The following is a 24,899-nucleotide window of genomic DNA, read 5'->3' on the forward strand; positions in this document are numbered from 1 at the left end:
GGAAATATTGTGTGAGGCTGGGGCACATAGGCCAAGGGCTTAATAGCTCCTTCAACGTTGCCGCTGTTGTCTCCTTTCCCTTTCCCTTTGTTCTTATGTGGCCTGCTGGATAATAGGGGCATTCGCCACTCTCTCTTGCCCGCCAAGTCCCCAGTCTTTCACTGGAAGCTCCCATTATTTCTTGAGGATAATTTTATTGAAAGATAACTGCAGGATCGTGTAGAAAGGTTATGACACAAATGACCAGACTGCCTTAAAGTTGTATGTACATATGAAAAGAGGAATGCTATTATAGAATAATTGTTTGTTTTGCAACAAATATTAAGCAGCTCTTAGGAGTACTGCGTGCACGCACCCATTGGCCTCAACCCTCCTCCTGGCGGCGGCCCGGATATAATACAAGAAATGACTTAAAAAGTAATTAGAAGAGATGCGCGCAACTGCCGGCCTAAAACCGAAGGGAACTACATAACAAGGCCCAGCGCCTAGACCGCGCCTCTCTGGAACTGGGAGAGGGTGGGAGGGGGTCCAACCTCGCTGCTGATTGGTCGGCCCCTCTGGCCAATCACGAGCAGCGAGTGGTTTTGCTAACCGTTGTGATCTACCTCCTCGTGGGCTTCGGAGCCACGTTGGCAAATGGGAATAGGGTACGTGAAAGAGACAGACATTTAGCCAATGAGACCTTGGGGAGTTAATGGGCGGGGTGAGGCCGCCGCCAGGTTTAGGGCGGAAGAATTTGTTCTGGTTAGAAGGGGAACGAAAGATGGCGGCGGAAACGCTGCTGTCCAGTCTGCTGGGGCTGCTGCTCTTGGGGCTCCTGCTACCCGCGAGTCTGACCGGCGGTGTCGGGAGCCTGAACCTAGAGGAGCTGAGTGAGATGCGTTATGGGATCGAGATCCTGCCGTTGCCTGTCATGGGAGGGCAGGTGAGGAGGCGTAGAGGGGCAAGGGTCCGGGGCCGAAGGGGAAGGGGGGGGGAAGGCAGAGGAAGAAGAGCAGCTGTGGAGTCTGGCGGGAGCCTAAGGGGAATCAGAAAGAGTAAGCAGGGGTGTTATGAGGACTCCTGAGGGTCGCAGACTGAGACCCATTCCCTTGGGGCCAGGGACTGGGAGGGGTGGGGTTTCCCGCTGTCAGCTTCGGGTTCCAGTTCCTGATCGAAACACCCAGACTCCTCCTCCGTGGAGAAGTAGAAGTGCCCTCTCCCCTCACCCACCAAACACAGCTGGAGGACTTCTGGCTCACTCTGTCTTGACTGGGCTCTTCCCCAGAATGTGAAGAGGGATCTCGTTGTTCTCCCTGGTCCCAGCTTCTCTTTGCCTCCCTGCCCCCGTCCCCACTTCTTTCCCAGAGCCAAGCTTCGGACGTGGTGATTGTCTCCTCTAAGTACAAACAGCGCTATGAATGTCGCCTGCCAGCTGGAGCTATTCACTTCCAGCGTGAAAGGGAGGAGGAGGCACCTGCTTATCAAGGGCCTGGGATCCCTGAACTGTTGAGCCCAATGAAAGATGCCCCCTGCTTGCTGAAGGTGAAAGGGAATGGGCTGGAGGGAATGAGGGTTTGGGAAGTACCTTTCTATCTGGGAATCAGAGTGCCTGTGAGTGAGGAGTGGTTGGGAGGACCTGTGGGAGTTAAGAAGGCTGTTGGAGTAGGCATATTGTACAGACAGGAAAGAAGCAAAGAATCTTGTAACCGCTGATGACACTTTGCTGAATGTAGAGGAAGGTTATGATAAGAAATCTCAGAACGAAGGTTAAGCTAAGATTGAGGTGCCTAAAGAGGGTCAGTGTGGGTCAGGAGGGACACTCCCCTAGAGAAGCCTTCCTGGTCGTCACCCACTCCCCTCTCACACGCTGCACAGTATACTATTTTGTTTTCATCATGGCGCTTTTCGTGATCTGAAATCATCTTATTAACTGAGTCATCAGTTTATTTATTTTTGGTTTGACTCCTAGCACTAGAATGGTAATCCGTGAGGTCAGAGAATTTACCTTGTTCATAGCTGTATCCTCAGTGGCTAGAACAGTCCAAGGAATTCCAATTGATATTTTCAGTATTGTATGTTTCCCTGGTCTGAGTGTTTCAGGGATATCATGATTTTGTATCTCTGTGGACAACAAAGAAGGATTTATTTAAAAGTCTTTGAAAAAAGAGGAGTGGAAAGCCCACAGATGGAAATCAGTTAGGTTGTAGAGGTGTCTCCTCAAGTCACAGAAGGCAAACAGCCCTCCCTCCTCACAGAGAGTCTGGAGGATTGAGTGTGGAAGCCGAGGCTGATGAGAAGCAGATGAGAGGTTGTGGGTCTTGGAGCCAGCGGGGATTTCTGGTTCCAAGAAGAGACATCTGCACTGCACCCCCCCGATTGTTCATTTTCTAATTGTCAGACCAAGGACTGGTGGACATATGAATTCTGTTATGGACGCCACATCCAGCAGTACCACATGGAAGGTGACTCCCATCTACATTTTCCCTAAGCCCTCAGCAACCTGTCATGGAAGGTGACCTGCCCCCTGCCCCAAGTCCCCTTCCCTCCTGGCCCTCTGAAAACAGGGTAACGATGCTTTGCTGCACTTTCTCTTGCAGATTCAGAGATCAAAGGTGAAGTCCTCTATCTTGGCTACTACCAATCGGCCTTCGACTGGGACGATGAAACAGCCAAGGTGGCAGAAGTGTGGTATTGGTAGAGAAAGGGGTCCAGGCTGCAGACTGAAAGCCCTGACCAGAAGGGGAGGGTCAGGAGTAGCTCACGTGCTTCTTGGGGCTTGGCGGCCGTTAGAACAAAGTGCTCTGTGTCCTCCTTGCTGTCTTTCTCATGCCCCTCCCTCCTGCCTGATGTCCTCCCTAGGCCTCCAAGCAGCATCGCCTGAAACGCTACCACAGCCAGACCTATGGCAATGGGTCCAAGTGCGACCTCAATGGGAGGCCCCGGGAGGCCGAAGTTAGGGTGAGTCTTGGGAGAAGGAAGTTGACAGTCCCCGGTGGTAACTCAGATTCTAAGGGAAGAGGGCAGGGTTGCTTTTATAGTCAAGAGTGTCTCTCCCAGATTCTAAATCCTAGGTTTAATACTCATATTTCCAACTTCCCATCACTGCCTGGATTTTCAGAGGCATTTCAGGTCAATATTTCTCAAATCCTCCCGTCCGAACCCAGAGTCACACCTTTTTCCATGTTTCTCCTTTCTGTCACCTAAGCTGGAAACCTGGGTGTCATTATTGACTCTTTCTTCTCCTTCACTTTGTCCTCCTTTCTTCATTTAATGACTCTTTAGTGGGGTGGTGCTGATGTAGTTATTGGGCTCTGTCCTGGGGATACAGTGGTGGGCAGGCATGCAGCCCTGCCCTCATGGCCTGCAGTCTGGAGAGGGAGACAGATGTGAAAAGAGTCACAAAAGGGAGCCTGCAATTACAAACAGAAATGATATGGAGGAACATAACCTAGTTTTCTCAGAGTAAATAACAAAGCCCATTGATTCTACTTCTGGATTTCTCGCACAACTCTTCCTTCCTTTGTTTGGTACTTTCCTCTCTCACCTCCATCACTGCCAGCAGCCTCTTAAGTGTTCCTGATCTAGTGGTCCTTAACTGAGGTCAGGCAGGCAGATGGATGGGGGGATAAGTTCCTCAGGTGATTCTAATGTGTATTCACAAGCACACACCCCTGCAGAGAACCACACAACACAAGAATTATCTTTTTTTTTTTTATTGATTTATAATCATTTTACAATGTTGTGTCAAATTCCAGTGTAGAGCACAATTTTTCAGTTATACATGAACATATATATATGTTCATTGTCACATTTTTTTCTCTGTGAGTTACCATAAGATCTTGTGTATATTTCTCTGTGCTATACAGTATAATCTTGTTTATCTATTCTACAATTTTGAAATCCCGTCTATCCCTTCCCACCCTCCGCCCCCTTGGCAACTACAAGTTTGTATTCTATGTCTATGAGTCTGTTTCTGTATTTATGCTTTCTTTCTTTGTTTTTGTTTTTGTTTAGATTCCACATATGAGTGATCTCATATGGTATTTTTCTTTCTCTTTCTGGCTTACTTCACTTAGAATGACATTCTCCAGGAACATCCATGTTGCTGCAAATGGTGTTATGTTGTCAGTTTTTATGGCCGAGTAGTATTCCATTGTATAAATATACCACATCTTCTTTATCCAGTCATCCATTGATGAACATTTAGGCTGTCTCCGTGTCTTGGCTATTGTAAATAGTGCTGCTATGAACATTGGGGTGCAGGTGTCATCCTGAAGTAGGGTTCCTTCTGGATATATGCCCAGGAGTGGGATTCCTGGGTCATACGGTAAGTCTGTTCCTAGTCTTTTGAGGAATCTCCATACTGTTTTCCACAGTGGCTGCACCAAACCACATTCCCACCAGCAGTGTAGGAGGGTTCCCCTTTCTCCACAGCCTCTCCAGCATTTGTCGTTTGTGGATTTTTGAATGATGGCCATTCTGGCTGGTGTGAGGTGATACCTCATTGTAGTTTTGATTTGCATTTCTCTGATAATTAGTGATACTGAGCATTTTTCATGTGCCTATTGATCATTTGTATGTCTTCCTTGGAGAATTGCTTGTTTAGGTCTTTTGCCCATTTTTGGATTGGGTTGTTTGGTTGTTCCTTATTAAGTCGTATGAGCTGCTTATATATTCTGGAGATCAAGCCTTTGTCGGTTTCACTTGTAAAAATTTTCTCCCAGACGTAGATTGTCTTTTTGTTTTACTTAAGGTTTCCTTTGCTGTTCAGAAGCTTGTAAGTTTCATTAGGTCCCATTTGTTTATTCTTGCTTTTGTTTCTATTGCTTGAGGAGACTGTTCTAGGAGAACATTTTTGAGATGTATGTCAGATAATGTTTTGCCTATATTTTCTTCTAGGAGGTTTATTGTATCTTGTCTTATGTTTAAGTCTTTGATCCATTTTGAGTTGATTTTTGTGTATGGTGTAAGGGAATGTTCTAGCTTCACTGATTTACATGCTGCTGTCCAGTTTTCCCAACACCATTTGCTGAAGAGACGGTCTTTATTCCATTGTATGTTCTTGCCTCCTTTGTTGAAGATTAGTTGACCAAAAGTTTGTGGGTTCATTTCTGGGCTCTCTATTCTATTCCATTGGTCTATATGTCTGTTTTTGTACCAATACCATGCTGTCTTGATGACTGTAGCTCTGTAGTATTGTCTGAAGTCTGGGAGAGTTATTCCTCCAGCCTCTTTCTTTCTCTTCAGTCATGCTGTGGCAATTCTAGGTCTTTGATGGTTCCATATAAATTTTATTATGATTTGTTCTAGTTCTGTGAAATATGTCCTGGGTAATTTGATAGGGGTTGCATTAAATACGTAGATTGCCTTGGGCAGTGTGACCATTTTAACAATATTGATTCTTCCAATCCAAGAGCATGGGATATCTTTCCATTTTTTAAAGTCTTCTTTAATTTCCTTCATCAGTGGTTTATAGTTTTCTGTGTATAATTCTCTCACCTCCTTGGTTAGATTTATTCCTAGGTATTTTATTACTTTGGGTGCTATTTTAAAGGGGATTGTTTCTTTACTTTCTTTTTCTGTTGATTTGTTGGTAGTGTAAAGAAATGCAACTGATTTTTGAACATTAATCTTGTAACCTGCTACCTTGCTGAATTCTTTGATCAGCTCTAGTAGCTTTTGTGTGGACCTTTTAGGGTTTTCTATATATAGTAACATGTCGTTGGCATATAGTGACACTTTTACCTCTTCTTTTCCAATTTGGATCCCTTTTATTTCTCTCTCTTGCCTGATTGCTGTAAGAATTATCTTTCTGTAACACAGATTTGCACATTTAGTTGGGTGCTGGTAAATGTGAAACAGCCAGATTGCCAGGCTAGGGTAGGGTGGTGGAGAGAGGAGCCCAGATGTATTGTTTGCCCATATCCGTGGTGTAAATACCCCCACCGTGGCCAAATGCATGCTATCACCGTGATGGCAATCACCTTGCAACATTCTTGAAAATGTACCACTTGGCTCTTGTGAACTGGCCTCAGCCAGCTCCAACACAGCACTTTGAGCACATGCCACTTCTCTATCGGGTTCTAGAAAACCTTCGATATTGTGCTTTGCACAAAGGATAAGATCCAAATACTTCAGCACAAACTGAGGTGGCAGCAGTGAGGCAGGGGAAGTTGTCGGGTTCTGGATGTGTTTGAAGGGACCGCCGGTGAGATTTGTTGATGGATTGCTTGTGAAGTGGAGTTGGGTGTGACTCCAGGGTTTTTAGTTTGAGCAAGTGGAGGAATGGAATTGTCATTTACTAAAGTGGGAAGGAATGGGTTTGGAGGAGGAAACTAGTGTGGTGTTGGACAGCTGAAGGCCAGGAAACCCGTTAGACATCCCAGTGGTGATGTCCAGTTGGTAGCTGGCTCTGTAATTCTGGAGTTCCAGTACAAAGTCTGGGTTAGAGATATGAATACTTACTGTGTTTCTGTCCCACTACCCTTCTTTCTGTTCTTTGAACCAGTGAGTCTCATTGTTCCTTCTGCCTAAAGCCAGAGGTCTTTGAATGACAGTATCTTTTTTTTTTGATGGGGTGGTGGTAATTAGGTTTATTGGTTTGTTTGTTTATTTGTTTGTTTATTTTTATGGAGGTACTGGGGATTGAACTACTGAACTATACCTTCACCGCCCCCCACCCCCAAAATTTATTTTATTTTTCGAGTTTAATCTCTCTCTGTCCCCACTAGAATAAGCACAAGGACGTCAGGGACAATGTCTGTCTTATTTTCTGCTATATACTCAGTGCCTCGGACAGTGCCTGGCACCAAGTAGGTGCCCAGAAATTATGCACTGAATGAATGGAATGAACAATAAGCCAGTTTAGATGTCACTTATTTTGTATGATCTTCCTTGGCTAGCCCAGAAAGGTTGTTGGGTTCCTTTGGCACTTCATATACATACGTGCTCATCCACATATATCCATCTTTTAGTCTGTTTGGGGCCCTATAACACAATAGCACAGGCTGGACAGCTTATTAAAAACACAAATTGATCTCTGACAATTCTGGAAGCTAGGAGCAGGCGATCAGGGCGCCAGCATGGCTGGGTGAGGGCCCTCTTCCAGGTCGCAGACTCCTTGTATCCTCACAAAGGAGCTCGTGGGGTCTCTTTATAAGAGCATTAAGCTCCTGCATGAGGGTTCGATTCTCCTGACCCAAGCATCTCCCAGTGGCTCTACCTCCTAACACCATCACCATCAGAGAGGGCATTAGGATTTCAACATACAAATTTTAGGGAGACACAGACATGCAGACCATGGCACCCCACAAGCATCCACACACGTCTATGATCTATCATAGCCCTTCCTTCGTTGTGTTTATTCCTTTACTTGTTTTTACCTTCAGTAGGCCAGGAACTGGAGGCCAGGACAGCGTTTTCCTCATGTCTGTTGAGCCTATGCCCTGTGCCAAGCAGTGTAAAAAAAACCGGAGATGAAATGGTGGCTGAGAGACCTAGTCCTGCTCTCAGGAGACAGACGTTAAATAAACAGCCACAGCAAGCAGGACAGATGCTCTGACGGGTGAGGCACATGTCACGGGGGAGCACACAAGAAAGGAACTAACCGAGTCCAGGCCAAGGGGAGGGGCCTAGGGAGAAAGGGGACCTTTGAGCTGACAGTTGGAGGATGAGGCATTAGTCTGGCCGCTGTGGAGGCGTGGGCAGGAGGCATTTCAGGCGGAAGGTCCAGGGAGTGCAAAAGGCCTGGAGGCAAGAGGGGTGGATAGCTGTTCCCAGTGACTGGGGAGAACTGTGGGAGTTGAGGCTGGGTGGCTGTGAGGGGGCAGGTCATGGGCCACAAAGCTCTGTAGCTGTGTTGGGGAGTTTGGACTATCTGAGGAACGAGTTGGGGGGCAATGAAGTATTTAAGCAGGATGCTGACATATTCAGTGTCGGTTTTGAAGGCTCCCTCCGGCTGGAGCATAGCAAGTGATTGGGAGACCAGTTAGGAGGTAGTTGCAGTAATCCAGGGGAGAAAACAAGGTGACTCCAGGATGAAGATGTGAATTATTGGAGAAATTTAAGGGGCAAAGTCAATAGAGTAAGATCCTGGGTTTCTGGCTTGAGCCACTGGATACATAGTGGTTTCTGTTGCTGAGATGTGTACAGTGGGAAGAGGAGTAAGTTTGGTTAAGGCAGATGGTGATTTTGGTTTTGAATGGGATGGTATTAGTGGCTGTAGGCATCCAAGTCGAGCTATCTGAGGAGGCTGTGGGATCTCTGGGTCTGGAGCTCAGGAGAGACACCTAAATGGAACCCAGAGTGCTGGAGCCATCCACATATCGGTTATAATCGAAGCCATGGTGCAGATGAAATCCCCCCAAAGAAACAGCATATAGTGACAACTGTGGGACAGAACTTTGAGGAAGCCATCATATAAAGCCTGAGCGGAAGGGGACTCTGCCAAGAAGAAGGGGCCAGGAAGGAGACTATGGTGACCTGGAACCCAAGAAGGACATGTCTCAGGGAGGGACTGGTCCACGGTGCTGGCTGCCTCTCAGCCTTCAAAGGAGAGAGTTAATAACTGCTTGTTAGTGATCACAGGAGTTATTTTAAGAAAAGCAAAACATGCACATGGAAACAAATATTCAGGTGGTAGGGATGGGAATCAGATGAAAATGGTCAGTGCTCTGCTCCCAGTCTCCCCTGACCAGCCATTGGACTCAGCGCCAGAGGTCATTGGCAGTTTTCTCAAGAGCAGTTTCAGTGGGGTGGTGACGGTGAGGTGTTGAGGGACGAGGTGAAGAAGTAGAAATGTTTGAGGAAGTCTGGATATGAAGGGGGAGAGAAACGACAAACACTAGCTAGGTGGGCTCTCGGGTTGGGAATGTGGGCCTTTGTGGTGGTCCTTCCGTGTTTGAAGATGGGAGCGTGCTGAAATGCTTGGTAGAACTCTTAGGAAGAAGGCGACACTGAGGTACAGGAGAAGGAATGGGGAGAGAACGTGGGCGGGGCTGGGATGCAGAACCTGGGAGAGCGGTGATCCTGAGGAGGGGGCTGTGGGTTGTAACTAGAACAAAAAGGTGGCCTGTTTACTAGGGGGCCTGGAGGTTTTAGTGGCAGAAGGCTGAAGGGATTCCTGTTTGGCTGCTTCTCATTTTTAGTTTTTATATTCCGATGAGGCACCCAGGTTTGTAGCCTGCGTGCCTCAATGAGCCCTCCAGTCCGGGGCAGGCCTGCTGAAGGTCCATGTTCCTGACGCCTCGGTGGTGGGAAGACGTAAAAGTGCAGTGTCTGTGGGGTTTGGAGCAACTGGTTAGCCATCTGAAGTTAATAAATTTGGATCTCTATCTCGATTCTTACGTAAGATTTCAGAGAGCTCTAAGATTTTTTTCCTTTTAAAATGTTTAAGTATGAAACTTTTCAAACATACAGAAAATGTCATAGAGACCCATAAATTCATGCCAAGTTAAACAGATGTTAACATTTTGCCATATTTGCTTCAGATCTGTTCTTTTTAATAAAAGGACTAAAATGCTAATGATACAGTTGAAGCCCACCCTCTCATTTCTCCCCTCCCCCTCCTCTCCAGAAGCCACCACATCTCTGTGCTTGCTTTGTACTTTTATTAGTGATACATATATCATAGGCAATAAGTGTATTTTGTGTTTTAAAATTATACATCAGTATACTTCTGCTTTTTCACTAATCGAAGTTTTTACCGTTCTGTGGCATGACACAGGGATCTAGTTCAATGATTTCAGTGGCTGCATGGGTTTCATTGTTTGCTTACCCATTCCTCTACTGAGGAACAGTTGGATTTCAACTCTAACGCCCTTACACACGGTGCTGCAATGTAGGTCTCGTTGCAAATGGGCCCGGGCTTCTCCAGAGAAATACCTAGAAGGAGAATCACTGGGTTACGGGGAATGCATATTCTATTGGGGAATTTGATGCGTTGCCAATTTTTTCAGTTTCTTCTATTTAACATAAAGGCGTTCTTCATTTATTTTTTAAAGTATTTTTTAAGTTATAGTAAAATAGATGTAACATAAAACTTACCATTTTAATAATTTTTAAGTGTACAATTCAGTGACAGTAAGTACATTAACAAAGTTGTATAATCATTACCCCCATCTATTTCCAGAACTTTTTCATTATCACAAACAGAAACTCTGTACCCATTAAGGAGTAAGTCCCATTTCCCTGCCCCCCGCCTCCGTTCTGCTTTCTGTCTCTATAACTGCCTGCTCTAGGTACCTCATATAAGTGGAATCATACAACACCTGTCCTTTTGTGTCTGGCATAATGTTTTCAAGGTTAATCCATGTTGAAGCATATATCAGAATTTTATTCCGTTTTATGGCATATTTTATAGCTTATTCATGTTATGGAATATTTAATACTATTCCATTACATGTACATACCATATTTTGTTAATCTATTCATCTCTTGATGGATGGACACTCTGGCGTCCCCACCTTTTTGGCTGTTGTGAATAATGCTGTAGTGAACATTGGTGAATAAGTGTCAGTTTGAATCCGTTTTCAGTTCTTTGGGGGTGTATACTTAGGAGCAGAATATATCTTATGGTAATTTCTATGTTTAGCCTTTTTAGGAATTCCCAAACTGTTTTCCATAGCAACTACACTATACATTCCCACTAGCAATGCTCAAGGATTCTGAATTCTCCACACCCTCTCCAACACTTGTTACTTTCCCTTTTTCTTTTTTTTTTTTCCAAATAATAACCGTCCTAATGGGTATGAAGTGGTGTCCCATTGGGGTTTTGATTTGCATTTTCCTGATGACTAATGATGATGAGCATCTTTTCATGTGTTTATTGGCCATTTGTTTATCTTTGGAGAAATGTCTATTCAAATTCTTTGCCCATTTTTGAATTGGGTTATTTGTTTTGTTGTTGTTGTTGAGTTGTAGGAATTCTTTACATATTCTGGATGTTAATCACTTATCAGATACAGGATTTGCAAATATTTTCTCCCATTCTGTGGGTTGCTTTTTCTCTTAATAGTGTTCTTTGATGCACAAAAAGTTTTTAATTCTGATGAAGTCCAATTTTTTGTTTTATTGTCTGTGCTTTGGGTATCATATTTAAGAACTCATTGCCTATTCCACGGTCATGAAGATTTTCACCTATGTTTTCTTCTCAAGAAACATATATGTATATTATAGTTTTAGCTTAGATTTAGGTTTGATCCATTTTGAGTTAATTTTTGTATATGGTGTGAAATAAAGATCCAGTTTCATCCTTTATGCATATAAAATATCTAGTTTTTCTTGCACTATTTGTTGAAAATAGTGTCTTTTTCCCTTTGAATGGTGTTGGTGCCCCTTGAAAATCAAATGAACAAATCAACTGAGCTCTCTAGTGTGTTGGCCTGTATGTCTATCCTTGTGCCAGTACCACTGTTTTGATCACTTTAGCTTTAGTAAGTTTTGAAGATTTGAAATTAGGAAGCGTGGGTCCTTTAACTTTGTTGTTTTTTAAAGATTGTTCTGACTATTTGAGGGCCCTTGAGATTCCACATGAATTTTAAGATGGGTTTTTCTGTATCTGTAAAATGTTCCATTGAGATTTTAATAGGGATTACATTGAAAATGTATGTCACTTTATGTAGTATGGCCATCTTAACAATATTGCATTTTCCAGTCCATGAACATGGGATGTCTTTCCATTTATTTGTGTCTTCTATAATTTCTTTTAGTAATGTTTTGTAGTTTTCAGTGTACAAGTTTTTTACCTCCTTGGATAAATATATCCTAAGTATTTTATTTTTGATGCTATTGTAAATGAAATTTTTAAAAAATTTCCTTTTTGGATTGTTCATTGCAAGTGTATAGAAATACAACTAATATTTGCAGGTTGATTTTATATCCTGCACCTTTGCTGAATTCATTTATTAGCTCTAACAGTTCTTTTGTGTGGGTTCCTTTTTCTATGTGTAATCATGTCAGCTCTGAAACAGGTAATTTTACTTCTTCCTTTCCAATTTGGGTGCCCTTTATTTCTTTTTCTTGCTTAATTACTCTGGTTAGAACTTCAGTACTATGTTAAATAAAAGTAACATAAAGCAGGCATCCTTATTCTGTTCCTAATATTAGGAGAAAAGGCTTCATTCTTTCACCATTGAATATGACATTAGCAGTGGGATTTTCACTAATGGCCTTTATCATGTTGAGACAGTCTCTTCTATTCCTAGTTTATCAAGTAATTTTATCATGAAAGGATGTTGAATTTTGTAAAGTGCTTTTTTGCATGAATTGAGATGATCATGTGGCTTTTTTTCTGCATTCTATTAATGTGATGTATTATATTATACAGATTGATTTTTTTAATATGTTGAACCATCTTTGCATTCCTGGAATAAATCCCACATAAATCATGATGTATAATGCTTTCACTATGCTGCTGAATTTGTTTTGCAAGTATTTTGTTGAGAAATTTTGCATCTTGTATTCACAAGAGATTTTGGTCTATAATTTTCTTTTCTCGTTAATATCTTTGTCTAGCTTTGGTATCAGGGTAATTCTGACCTCATAGAATGAGTTAGGAAGACATTCTTTATATAATCCAGATTTAATTCTTCAGTTACCTACATTTTCTCTATCTCTAGTTGTCTTTTCCTTTTGTGTTTGGTGTCTTAGATGTCCTTTTAATTAAAAAAATTTTTTAATTCCAGTATGATTAAAATTTTCCATCTTTTTCTTTATAGTTTGTACTTCTTGTGTCTGTTTCATTAAATACTTTCCTATTCACCTGTATTTTTAAAGTTTTAGATTTCTTATCATATTTCAGACTTTAATTCAATAAAAATTTTAATTTAATGTATGGTGTAACCTTGGGACCTATTTTTCATCTGGATAACCAGTTGTCCCAGCATCATTTATTGAGTAGTCTATACTTTTCTCTCTGATTTGTAGCACCACCACAGTCATTTATCAAGTTCCCATGTATATGTGCATTTTATTCTTGACCTCTCTTTTGTTTCAATAGCCTGTCAATTACTAAGTCTTGATATCTGATAATATGCATTTTCCTTTGTTCTTCAAAACTGTCTGGGCTATTATTGGACAAGTTCTGTGGAAAACTCTTTTGGGAATTTTAATTGGAATTACACTGAATTTTAGATTAATTTGGCAAGAATTGATATGTTATGATATTAAGTCTTCGTATACTATGAACATGATATTTACTTTTTATTGTCTTGCACTTTAGTAAGATTTAAATTTTCTCTGTGAAGCTCTTGTGTATCTCATGTGAGATTAGTCCTAGACACCTTGTAGCTTTTGTTTGTGTCTTTTGTTTATATGCACGTTTCAAGCTTACCTTATAGTTTTTGATGCAATTGTAAATGGCATTTTTTTAAAATTACATCTTCTGTTGATTGTTGCTGGTGTATGGTCACATTATTGATTTTATGTATTGATCTTGTAGTCAGCAACTTTGCTGAACTCTCATTTCTAGTAGTTTGCAGATTCTCATGGATTTTCTGTGTAAGTAATCATGTCACCTGCAAATAGGGACAATTTTGGTTTCTTCCTTTCTAATTCACATACAGTTCATTTTTCTTATACCTACAGTGCAATAGAAGTGGTGATGATGGCATCTTTGACTTGTTCCTGACTTTAAAGAGAGTGCTCCTGAGGTTACACTATTAACATGATGTTTTCCTGTAGGCTTTTTGTAGACACCCTTTATCAGGTGAATGAAGATCCATTCTGTTTGTAGTTTGCTAAATATTTTCATCATGGATAGGTGTGGAATTTTAACACATGCTTTTTCTATATCTATTGAGATGGGCATATGGTTTTTCATCTCTATTTGTTTGATATGGTGAATTAAATTAATTTTCTAAGGTTTTTTGCCCTCGCATTTCTGGGATAATCCATGGTCATGAACTATTCTTAATATGTTGCTATGTTCAGTCTCCTAGTATGTTAATTATATTTACAGTTACTTTATGTGTGTGAATTGGTCTATAATTTTTTTTGTATTATTCTTATCTTGTTTTGGTATCAGGTTATGTTAGCTTCATAAAATGTCTTGAGAAACTTCCCTCTTTTTCTGTTCTCTGAAACAGTTTGCTAAGATAGAATTGAAGCTATTCTATATAGAGAGATAGATGATAGATAGATAGATAGATAGATAGATAGATAGATAGATAGATAGATAGATAGATAGATAGAGATAGAGAGATAATTGAAGTATAGTCAGTTGACAATGTTGTGCCAGTATCTGGTGCACAGCACGACGCTTCAGTCATACAGGAACATCTATAACTCATAAAAGAGCTGTTGGTCTCTTTCCTCCTTTACTCTTTTCTTTCAACCATCCCAATTCTTTGCTCATTTTCCTAATGGGTTATTGATATTTTTCTTCTCAATTTATGAAAGCTTTTCATATAATAGATTATACTCTTTGTGATAGGAGTTGCGACTATTCTTCTAACTTCTTGGTGGGCCGCTTCCTCCCTTTCTCCTTTCCTAGTCATGCGTTTAAAGCTGCCCTCTTCACTCTGAGGACTGTGTTGGTTGCGTTCCTCAAGTTTTGATATGCAGTGTTTCCATTTTCATTATGGTTTGTACTTTGCTTCAGAACTTATTTAGAATTATGCTTATCATATTTCTAAACAACTGTGTTTTATTGCTGTGTTTTTATATGATTGCCATTGATCTCTAGTTCTGTGCCATTGTGCCAGTGATTCCTTCGGTAATTGTTGAGACTTTCTCTGTGGTAAACTTTAAAAAAATGGTCTGGATGTGCTTGAAAGCATGTGTTTTCTCTAATTCAGTTCAAGATTCTAATTGTATTTCAAATTTTCTACTAATTTTTGTCCAGTTGCCCAATCAGTTGTTGAAAGGGTTGTATTAAAATGTGTACTCTGATGGTGGATTTGGCACTTTTGTTCATTTTTCCTTTATAATATAATTTTGAAGCTGTGTTAGGTGCTTATAAATTTAGAATAGTGATATCTTCACAGTAAATTATTCCTCTCATATTCCTCTTATACCTTAATATTGTAACCATTTTTTCCTAATCACATTTAAAAAAATTATTGTGAAATATATCACAATACATAAAACTGTATAAAACATACACATACTGTGAGAAGGTGTATATATAATAAACTAAGGAATAATAAAGGAAATACTGATCTAAACGCCTCAGGTTATGGAAGAACATGGGCAGGACCTTAAAAGCTCCTCCGTGCCCTGTACACCCCGCCCCTCTCTCCCCCCTTACCACAGAGGTAACCGCTGTCCTGGGTTTGTGAGGGTAATTGCTCTGCTTTTCTCTATAGAGTTTTACCATCTATGTGTGCATCTCGGTGAATTTAGACTTTTCTTCTGAACTTTATACAAATGGCATCATACTATATGAAAACACCCAGAGTATATATACACAAGTGTTCTGACACTTGTTTCTTTTCTTTTTTAGGGGGAGCTCAGGGGGGAGTTGTAATTAGGTTGGTTGGTTGGTTTGTTTAAATGGAGGTGCTGGGGATTGAACCCAGGACCTCTTGCATGCTAAGCACACACTCTGCCACTGAGCTCTACCCTCCCCTCGGCGCCTGTTTCCCTTGCTCAGCGCTGTGTTGATGAGATGCATACCTGTCTGGGGCTGCTGTGGCCGCAGTGTGCTCACTTACCTGCCTGTATAGTCCTCCTGTGTGTAGTTCATTGTCACCTATTCACCCAGATTACCTTTCATGGAATTTGGATTGTTTCCATTTTTCTGTTCTTATGCTTTCAAAAGCTATTATGAACATTATTTTAAGTACCTCCTAATATTATGTACAAGAACTTCTTCAGGAAGAATTTCATCTGGGAGTACACTGCTGGGTAATGGATATGAAGGTGAGCCCAGGTGCTACTTTATTTGGTAATGCAGAATATTTTCCAAAATTTTTGTTCCCATTTACATTCTTATTGCAGTATATAGGTTACCAACGTTCCATATCCTGGCCAATATTTGATACTATCTAGACTTTTAAACGTTGACTAATTTAATGAGTGTGTCATGATGCCTCATTTAATTTTCATTTCACTGATTCCTAACAGTCATCTTTTTAAGTATTTATTAATGTGAAGCTGTTTACACTAGTGAACTTGATGTCCTAATATTAAGCCAAACTTTGATTTGAAATTAAGTGATTTATGAATCTTTTAATGTTAAACCAACTTTGCATTCCTGCGGCGAACCCAGTTCAGTCATAGGCATTATCCGTGACTATCCTGTATCTTGCTGACCTCAGTTTGCTGATGTTTTAAAGGATCTTACGTGTATCTCCTGAGAGATACTGACTGTAGTTTTCTTTCTAGTGTTGTCTTTATCATGCCTTAGTGACAAGGTTATGCTGGCCTCAAAAAATGAGTTTTAAAATGTGTGTAAGGTTGCAATTTTTTATTCCTTAAACGTTTGCTAGAATTCACCTGGAAAATCATGTTGGTCCAGGTTTTCTTTGTGGGAAGATTTTAAACTTGGATTTTTTTAAGAAGTAGTTTTAGGAATATTCAGTTTTCTGTTTCTAGTTGGGTCAGTTTTAGTAAGTTTATATTTTTTAGGAATTTTTCTAGTCTCTGATTTTTCAGATTTATTTGGTACAAAGTTGTTCACGATATCCTTCTATTATCTTTGTAATCTCTGTAGCATCTGTAATTAAGTTCCTCTTTTCATTCCTCATGGGTTATTTTTGCCCTGCTCTTCTGTTACTCAGTCTCTCCAGAGGTTGGTCGGTTTTATGAGACTTTTCAAAGAACCAGTTCTTGGCTCTGTTGAGCTTCTATATTGTATTTGTTTTCCATTTGATTAATTTCCACGTAATCTTTGTTTTCCTTCCTTCTACTTTTTTCGACTTTAATTTGCTGTTCTTTTTTCAACTTCTTGAAATGAATGCTTAGCTCATTTTCAGCTTTTCCTCATTTATAATGTATCTCATATAAATTTCTCTTCAGGTATGACTTTAGATATGTTTCACAAGTTTCCTAAGGCTATTTTAAATTTCTTTGTCTAATTTTCAAGTGGATAATACATTCCCATGATTCAAAACCCAGAAAGTTATAAAAAGGTGTACAGTGAGGATTCTCCCTCCCAAGCTTACCTCCCACCTGCTCAGTTCCCATCATGTCCTGTGCAAATAACCCTCCACTTGGTTTTTTGTGTGTCCTTCCAGACTTTCTTCGTGTGTTTAAAAGCAATTATGACTAGAGGTGCTTCTTTCCTTCCCCCCCATTTTTTTTAACACATAATATGCAGTATACTAAACACACGTTCAGCACCTTGTTTTTATGTATCTTGACAATATTCTTAGAGCCCTTTCAATGGCAGTACATCTAGAGCTTTATTCTTTGTTTTCACATTTGCATAATATTCCGTTGTATAAGTCTTCTATTATTTTGTCACCAATATTGTACTGATTAAAATAGTTTCCCTCCAACTTATTGTTACTACAGAAGATTATTCCATTTTGCATATGTATATGTGTAACTATATCTTGAAAGTATAGTTGCTAGATTTAGGTTATGTCTATTTAAAGATGGTCTTTTTAAAATTGTTATGGAAAATTAGAAACAGAAAATCAGAGCTAATTGTCCAGTGACCCCCTGTGTAACATCTAGTTTCAACAAATATGGCCAGTCTCAGTTCCTCTATCCCCTTGCCCACCTCCCTGCACTTCCACCTCCACTCCCAGAGTATTTGTTATCAAATTACAGACATCATATAATTTCATTCAAGAGTATTTCTGTATTATCCCTAAAAGACTAGAGCGCTTTTTAAATATAACCACAATACCACATCACACTTAAAAATTAACCGTAATTTCTTATCATTGAATATTTAATAATTTCAAGTTTTCCTGGTTATCTTATGGATCTTGTAATTATATAGACTTTAATGGTTGTGCCTTTTAAATTTGTTGAGACTTGTTGTGTGGTCCAGTGTATGTCAGTTTCTATGAATGTTTCTTTGTGCTTGAAAAGAACATGTCCTCTGCTGTTAGTTACAATGTACGTCTGTATGTCTAGTTTTCTGTATGTCTTTTTGGTCATGATTGTTACTCATGCTGTTCAAATCTTTTGTGTCCTTACTGACTTGTCTCCCGCTATGATTATGGATTTGCCTGTTATTCCTTATTATTTTTCCAGTTTATTCATTATTATTCTGTCAGTTGTTGCTTTTTTCATCTTGGGGCTATGTATTAATTTATTCAGCAAATGTTAGTATTAAATGCTTCTACGTGCCAGGCACTGTTCTAGTTGCTAAGGGTATTTAAGTGAAGACAACGGACAAAAATTCCTGCTTTAGCTGGGAGAGACAGACAATAAGGAAGATAAAGAATTACATACAATTTAAATTGTTATCTTTATAAATTGAACTTTTTCACATTATGAATTGACCTTTATCTTAGTAATTTCTTTACTTAAAGTCTCTTGTGTAATAATAATGTAGTAATAACAGCTTACATTGGGTTGTTTGCTGATTTTTCTCACCCTTTTATTTTTATCTTTTCTATAGTATGTTTTAAGTGTGTTCTCTAAATGGCATATCCTTGTATTTTTAAAATTTTTAACCAATTTTATATATATTTGGATTTATGTCTAATATTTTACTTTATGCTTTGTTTTGTTCTTTTTCTCTCCTTTGTTGCTTTTGGTCTGTTTTATTTTGTCTTAATCATGCCACTTTTTCCTCTTATCTCAGTGGGAAGTTATATTCTATGTTTCTTTATTTTTTTAAATAATAGCTTTATCAAGATACAGTTCACATTACCACACAATTCTGTAGTTGTTAGTGTGTTCATAGAGTTGTGCAACCATCACCACAATCAACTTTAGGATATTGTCATCACCCTAAAAGAAATCCCCTACCCTCTAACGGTTACTGTCTATTCCACCTCCACTCGTAACCCCGTCCTCTGCTCTAGACAACCTGTAATCTTTTTTACCTCTATAGATTTGTCTGTTCCAGATATTTCATATAGATGGAATCATGGAATGTGTGGCCTTTTATGTCTGGCTTCTTTCACTTGCCATGTTTTCAAGGATCATCTGTGTGTAGTACATACCAGTACTTCATTACATTTTATAGCCAAGTAATATTCCACGTTCTATTTGTTTATCAGCTGAACATTTGGGTTGTTTGCACTTTTTGGCCATTATGAACAATGCTGCTTTTAACATATGTGAACATGTGTGGACGTATGTTTTCACTTCTTTTGGTATATACTAAGGAGCAGAACTGCTGGATCATGTGGTAATTCTGTTTAACCTTTTGAGGAACTGCCAGACTCTTCCCAAAGCACGAGGACCATTTTCTAATCCCACAAGTAGTGTCTGAAGGTTTCAGTTTCTCCACGTCAGCAGTTGTTTTTTATCTTTTTGTCTATAACCTTCCTACTGAGTAAGAAGTGGCGTCCCAGTGTGGCTTTGATTTGCATTTTCCTGTTGTTTCACGATGTGGAGCATCTTTTCTTAGGCTTATTAGCACTCTGTATACTTTCTTTGGAGAAATGTCTATTCAGCTCTTTTGCCTGTTTTTAAATTGCGTTGTTGCAATTTATTTATTTATTTATTTATTTATTTATTTATTTATTTATTTATTTATTTATTTATTTATTTATCTGCAATTTTAATTTTATTTTGCAAGAGAAATTCAATGTGCTTCACAAACCTATGCCCTCATTCCCCATTCTCTGCAAAGACACTGATGCTCTGGCCTCTCGTGCCGTCTGGCCCCGCTGTTCCTCTCACTTCCGGGGTCTCTCCCGCCTGATGGCCTCAGGTGCGTGGAGGAGGCCACTCCGGAGTTAGCTGATTCCCTTTGGGGTGTCCTGGAGGCCCTCCAGCCGCGTGTGTGTGTGTGTGTGCCGGCATCAGGCATCCTGTAGAAAGGCGGCAGTGCCCCGGCCCCACGCTCCCTGAGATTCCGCTCCCGTCATGATGGGGGAGGCCTGGGGCTTCTAACAAGCTCTCCAGGGGATTCTGACGTAAGAGGCCCAGCCCACCCGGTGAGAAATGCTTCCCTTTTCCTGCTCCAGAGATGGAGACGAGCTCTGACAACCTGAGACGGGGCTAGATCACAGTTTTTATCCTGTGATGGGGAGGCGGGAGGCGGAGCCGCCTTCTAACCACACGCAGAATCCTCCACACTGGGCCCTCAACCCTCATTTACTTGGCTCTGCTTCAGAGCCTTCCATGACCGTATCGTTTTATTACTGAGTTGTAAAATTTCTTAATATATTCTGGATACAAGTCCTTTATCAGATACATGATTTGCAAATATCTTCTCCCATTCTGTGGGTTGTCATTTCACTCTTGATGGTATCCTTTGCAACACAGAAACCTTTAATTTTGCTGAATTCCAATTTATCTATTTTTTCTTTTGTTACTTGTGCTTTTACTGTTGTATCTAATACACCACTGCCTTATCGAAGTCCATGGAGATGTACACCTATGTTTCCTTCTAAGAATTTTATAGTTTTACATGTAGGGCTTTGATCCATTTGGGGTTAATTTTTGTACATGGCATGAGGTACATTCTTCATTCTTTTGCTTGTAGATATCCAGTTGTCCTAGCATCATGTGTTGAAAAGACTGTTCCTGTTGAATTATCTTGATAACCTTGTTGAAAATCAAATGATGATAACAGTGAAGGTTAATTTCTGGACTCTCAATTCTGTTTCATTGGACCATATATTTATACTATGTCAGTACCACAATGTCTTGATTATTGTAGTAAGTTTTGAAATCTGAAAGAATGAGTCCAATCCTGTTTGTTTTTTTTTTTTTAAGATTGTTTTGGCTATGTGGAGATCCTTGAATTTTCATATGAATTTTCAGAACAGATTGTTAATTTCTGCAAAGAAGGCATCTGAAATTTTGATGGAGATTGTATTGAATCTGAAGATCAATTTGGGGAGTATTAAGTCTTAAGTCTTAACAAGAATTAAGTCTTGTAACCTATGAACTTGGATGTCTTTCTGTTTATTTAAGTCTTTAGTTTCTTTCAGCAGTGTTTTATAGTTTTCAGAGTAATAGTGCTACACTTATTTTGTTACATTTATTACCAGTTATTTAATTCTTGTTGGTGCTATTACAAATGGAATTATTTTCTTAATTTTATTTTTTATTATTCATTGCAAGTGTACAGAAATACAGTTGATTACTGTTTCCTGTAACCTATTGAACTCATTTATTCCAATGGTTCTTTTTAGTAGATTCCTTAGGATTTTCTATATACAAGATCAGGCCATCTGTAGATGTAGGTTTACTGTAGTAAACTGTAGATTTGCTTTTTCCAATCTAGAGGCCTTTTATTTCATTTTCTTGCCTAATTGCCCTGGTCAGAACCTCTAGTACCATGTTGAATAGAAGTGACATGAGCAGACATCCTTGTCTTTTTCGTGATCTCAGGGAATTCAGTTTTTCACCATTAATTATGGTATTAGCTGTGGATTTTTCATAGCTGCTTCTTATCAGGTTGATGAAGTTCCCCTCTAGTCCTAGTTTGTTGAATGTTTTGGTCATGAAGAGGTGTTGTATTTTGTCAGATGCTCCTCTGCATCCACTGAGATGATCATGCCGTTTTTGTCCTTTATTTTATTGATAAGATGTATTAACTACATTAATTGATCTTTTTTTTATGTTAACCCAATCTTGTACTCCTGGAATAAGTCCCACTTGGTCATGGTATTCCTTTGCAATCCTTTTTATATCTGTACCCCTTTTTATGTTGCTGACTCCAGTGAACTGTCTGAGGACTTTGAGGTCTATGTTCATGAGATTTGGCCTCTTTGGTTTCCTTTTCCTGTGGTATCTTTGTCTAGATTTGGTGTCAGAGTAATACTGGCCTCATAGAACGAGTTGGGAATTATTCCCTGCTCTTCTATTTTTCGGAAGAGTTTGAGATAGATTGGTATTTTTATTTTATTTGCGGGGGGAGGAGGTAATTACATTTATTTACTTACTCTTTTTTTTTTAATTGAGATACTGGGGATTGAACCCAAGACCTCGTGCGTGCTAAGCATGCACTCTACTGCTGAGCTATACCCTCCCCCCAGATTGGTATTTTTATTTTTCAAATGTTTGGTAGAATTCACCAATAGATCCGTGTGACCCAAGCTTTCCTATGGGAGTCGTTTTCTGATTGCTAATTTAGTCTCTTTACTTGTCACTGATCTCTTCAGATTGTCTATTTCTTCTTGAGTCAGTTTTGGTAGTTTGTGTCTTTCTAGAAATTTGTCCGTCTCATCTGAGTTATTTGATTTGTTGGCACGTAGGTGATCATAGTACTCCTTTACAATCCTTTTTATATCTGTAAGGTTGGTAGTAATGTTCCTTCTTTCATTCTCAGTTGTACTAATTTGAGTCTTCTCTTTTTTCTTGGCCAGTCTAGCTAAAATTTTGTCACTTTTAGTGATCTTTTCAAAACCCAACTTTTAGTTTCGTTGATTTTTCTCTATTGCTTTTCTATTCTCTATTTCATTTATTTCTATTCTAATCTGTATTCTTTCTTTCCCTATACTTGCTTTGAATTTAGTTTACTTTTCTTTTTCTAGTTTCTTAAGGTGGGAGGTCAGGTTATGGATTAGAGATCTTTCTTCTTTTTTATATTTTACAGGTAAAAATTTTCTTCTAAGCACTGCTTTAGCTGCATCCCATAAGTTTTGATATATTATGTCTTCATTTTCATTCATCTCAGAGTATTTTCTAATTTTCTGGTGATTTCTTCTTTGACCCATTGGTTACTTAGGAGTGTATTAATTTCTGTACATTAGTGAGTTTCCCAAATTTCATTAATTTCAATATCATTCCATTGTGGTTAGAGAACATACTTTGATTTAAATTCTTAGTTCTTTGAACATATTTATAATGACTACTTTAAAATGTACTTCTGTGAAATCCGACATCTGTGTCCTCTCCTGGTGTTTCCTCTTGCCTGCTTTTTGTCCTGTGTATGGGTCACACTTAACTGTTTCTTTGCATATCTCATAATTTTTGTTGAAAACTGGACATTTTAGGTAATATGCTGTAGCAACTCTGCATACTGATTCTTACCCTCTACCACAAGACTTGTTTTGGTTGTTTGTGGGTTCATTTCTTTAGTGACTTGGCTGGACTGTTTTAGCGAAGTCTGTTTCCCCTGCAGCATGGAGCCTCTGAGGGTGCAGGCTTGGGCATGCACACAGTCATGCTAGGTGACAGTGGTTTCAGCAGGGCTCTCCGTGTCTCTTTTGCTGATCTGTTAAGCACTCTGCCTCTGCTGGTATCACACCCAGCTGGTGGGCTCCACTAATCGCCAGCTAATTGTCTGTTGTATTTTTTAGTCTGATTCAATTAAATGTGGACTCCTTTACAGAGGTTGTTTTTTATGCTTATCAGCCTCTTCTTTATTGCTTACCACCAAAATTTTCATTTATTTTGAAAGTGCCTGTAAGCTTAAACTTCCCTATACAATGTTTCACATAAAGTCAGTCGTTTGGAAGAAGCTTTGGAGCTTTCTGTTCTTGTGGATTGCCTTTCTCCCTGGGCAAAATCTCTAAGCCCCTGCTTTAGAGCTGGTGTCAGGGACAGTGACCCAGTTCTGTCAGAGTGACACTCCTGTGTTACGAGCAGGGAGCTGGGCGGGGGTCGTAGCTTCTGGTCCTCTCAGTTTGCGTCTCTGTTGTCAGATCTCTACCTTTTTAGTGATCTGTGGGAGGATGATCAGGGCCCCAATATTCTTGTCCTGCTATACCTGAGGTACAGCCTCTGTCCAGTGAGTGGGGCTGGGTGTCCTCAATCTCCTGACCACATTCAGCAGGAATTTATTCTCTACAACTTGGAACTGGAGAGGGCTGAGATACATTGGTGGCCTGGTGAAATGCCATATCCCTTGACTGGATGCGAAGGGGAGAGGTAGCCCCACTTTTTGGACCACACTCACCTGGAGTGGCGCATCTGTCTGACTGAGCTGGGGCGTGGGGGTTGGGGTAAGAGAGGAAGGGAGCAGGTCATGGCCCAAGTACCACAGACTTTCACTGTTAAACATTTAGTAGTTTTTCTTGAATGGATGTTTCTTAATTTTATCTTTACTCTCTTTCTAAATAATACAAGGATCTTAGAATTGTTTGACTTTTTTAAAAATCATACACATACATACAAATATACGCATATGCACACAAAGAATATGCATGTTTCAAGTACATATAAATATATATGTATCAAATATGTATAAGTATGTACATACTGTATTTATATAAAGCAGGAATGTGAACTAGAAATCAGCTGGTTACCTACAGTGAAGCTGCCTGAGTTCAACTCCTATTTTTACCACTCATCAGCTGGTCAACCTGAACAAGTCCCTTAACTGCATCGAACCTAGGTTTCTTGAGCCACAGAGCTGAGAAACTGATACCTCCCTCACTGGGTTTTTGTGGGAATTAAATGAATTAATGCATGTGAAGTGCCACATACACCATGTATGTGTGTACAGTATGCACACGATACACGCACAGCACCTGGCAGACAGTGAGTGCTCAGTGAAAAGCAGCTCCCCTAAGACCCGAAGGTGCTTGTTGGTGGCGACTGCTGTTTATTCTCGCTCTCTGTCCTGGCAGTTCCTCTGTGATGAAGGCGCCGGTATTTCTGGGGACTACATTGATCGCGTGGATGAGCCCTTGTCCTGCTCGTATGTGCTGACCATTCGGACTCCTCGGCTCTGCCCTCACCCTCTCCTCCGGCCCCCACCCAGTGCTGCTCCCCAGGCCATTCTCTGTCACCCTGCTCTGCAGCCTGAGGAGTACATGGCCTACATTCAGAGGCAAGCTGGTGAGTAATTAAAAGAGGAAGGAGAGACGTGGGGAGGGACACGCAGAAGGCAAAGTATCGAAGAGCCCAGAGGAATGTGTCCCTGTCCTGCCTGCATGCTGTCT

General features: G+C 40.1%; 1 protein-coding gene across 12 annotated transcripts in view; it reads left to right on the top strand.

Annotated features, from left to right (window-relative positions):
- Positions 1-731: 731 nt before the first annotated feature.
- OS9 (OS9 endoplasmic reticulum lectin) overlaps positions 732-24,899 on the top strand; it is a 28,809-nt gene continuing 4,641 nt past the window's right edge. For 8 of the 12 annotated variants that reach the window (XM_010946327.3, XM_045510159.2, XM_010946330.3 and 5 more), the window contains exons 1-6: positions 733-925; positions 1,348-1,524; positions 2,381-2,444; positions 2,580-2,656; positions 2,842-2,940; positions 24,585-24,795. In XM_010946327.3, coding sequence (XP_010944629.2) covers positions 764-925; positions 1,348-1,524; positions 2,381-2,444; positions 2,580-2,656; positions 2,842-2,940; positions 24,585-24,795 — 790 coding nt within the window. In that variant the 5' untranslated portion in view covers positions 733-763. Of the gene's footprint in view, positions 926-1,347; positions 1,525-2,380; positions 2,445-2,579; positions 2,657-2,841; positions 2,941-24,584; positions 24,796-24,899 lie in introns of all 12 variants that reach the window. The other 4 variants (XM_045510161.2, XM_074374626.1, XM_074374627.1 and 1 more) reach the window with 1 other exon arrangement.

The sequence above is a fragment of the Camelus bactrianus genome, chromosome 12 (assembly GCF_048773025.1).
Source record: "Camelus bactrianus isolate YW-2024 breed Bactrian camel chromosome 12, ASM4877302v1, whole genome shotgun sequence".
NCBI lineage: Eukaryota > Metazoa > Chordata > Mammalia > Artiodactyla > Camelidae > Camelus > Camelus bactrianus.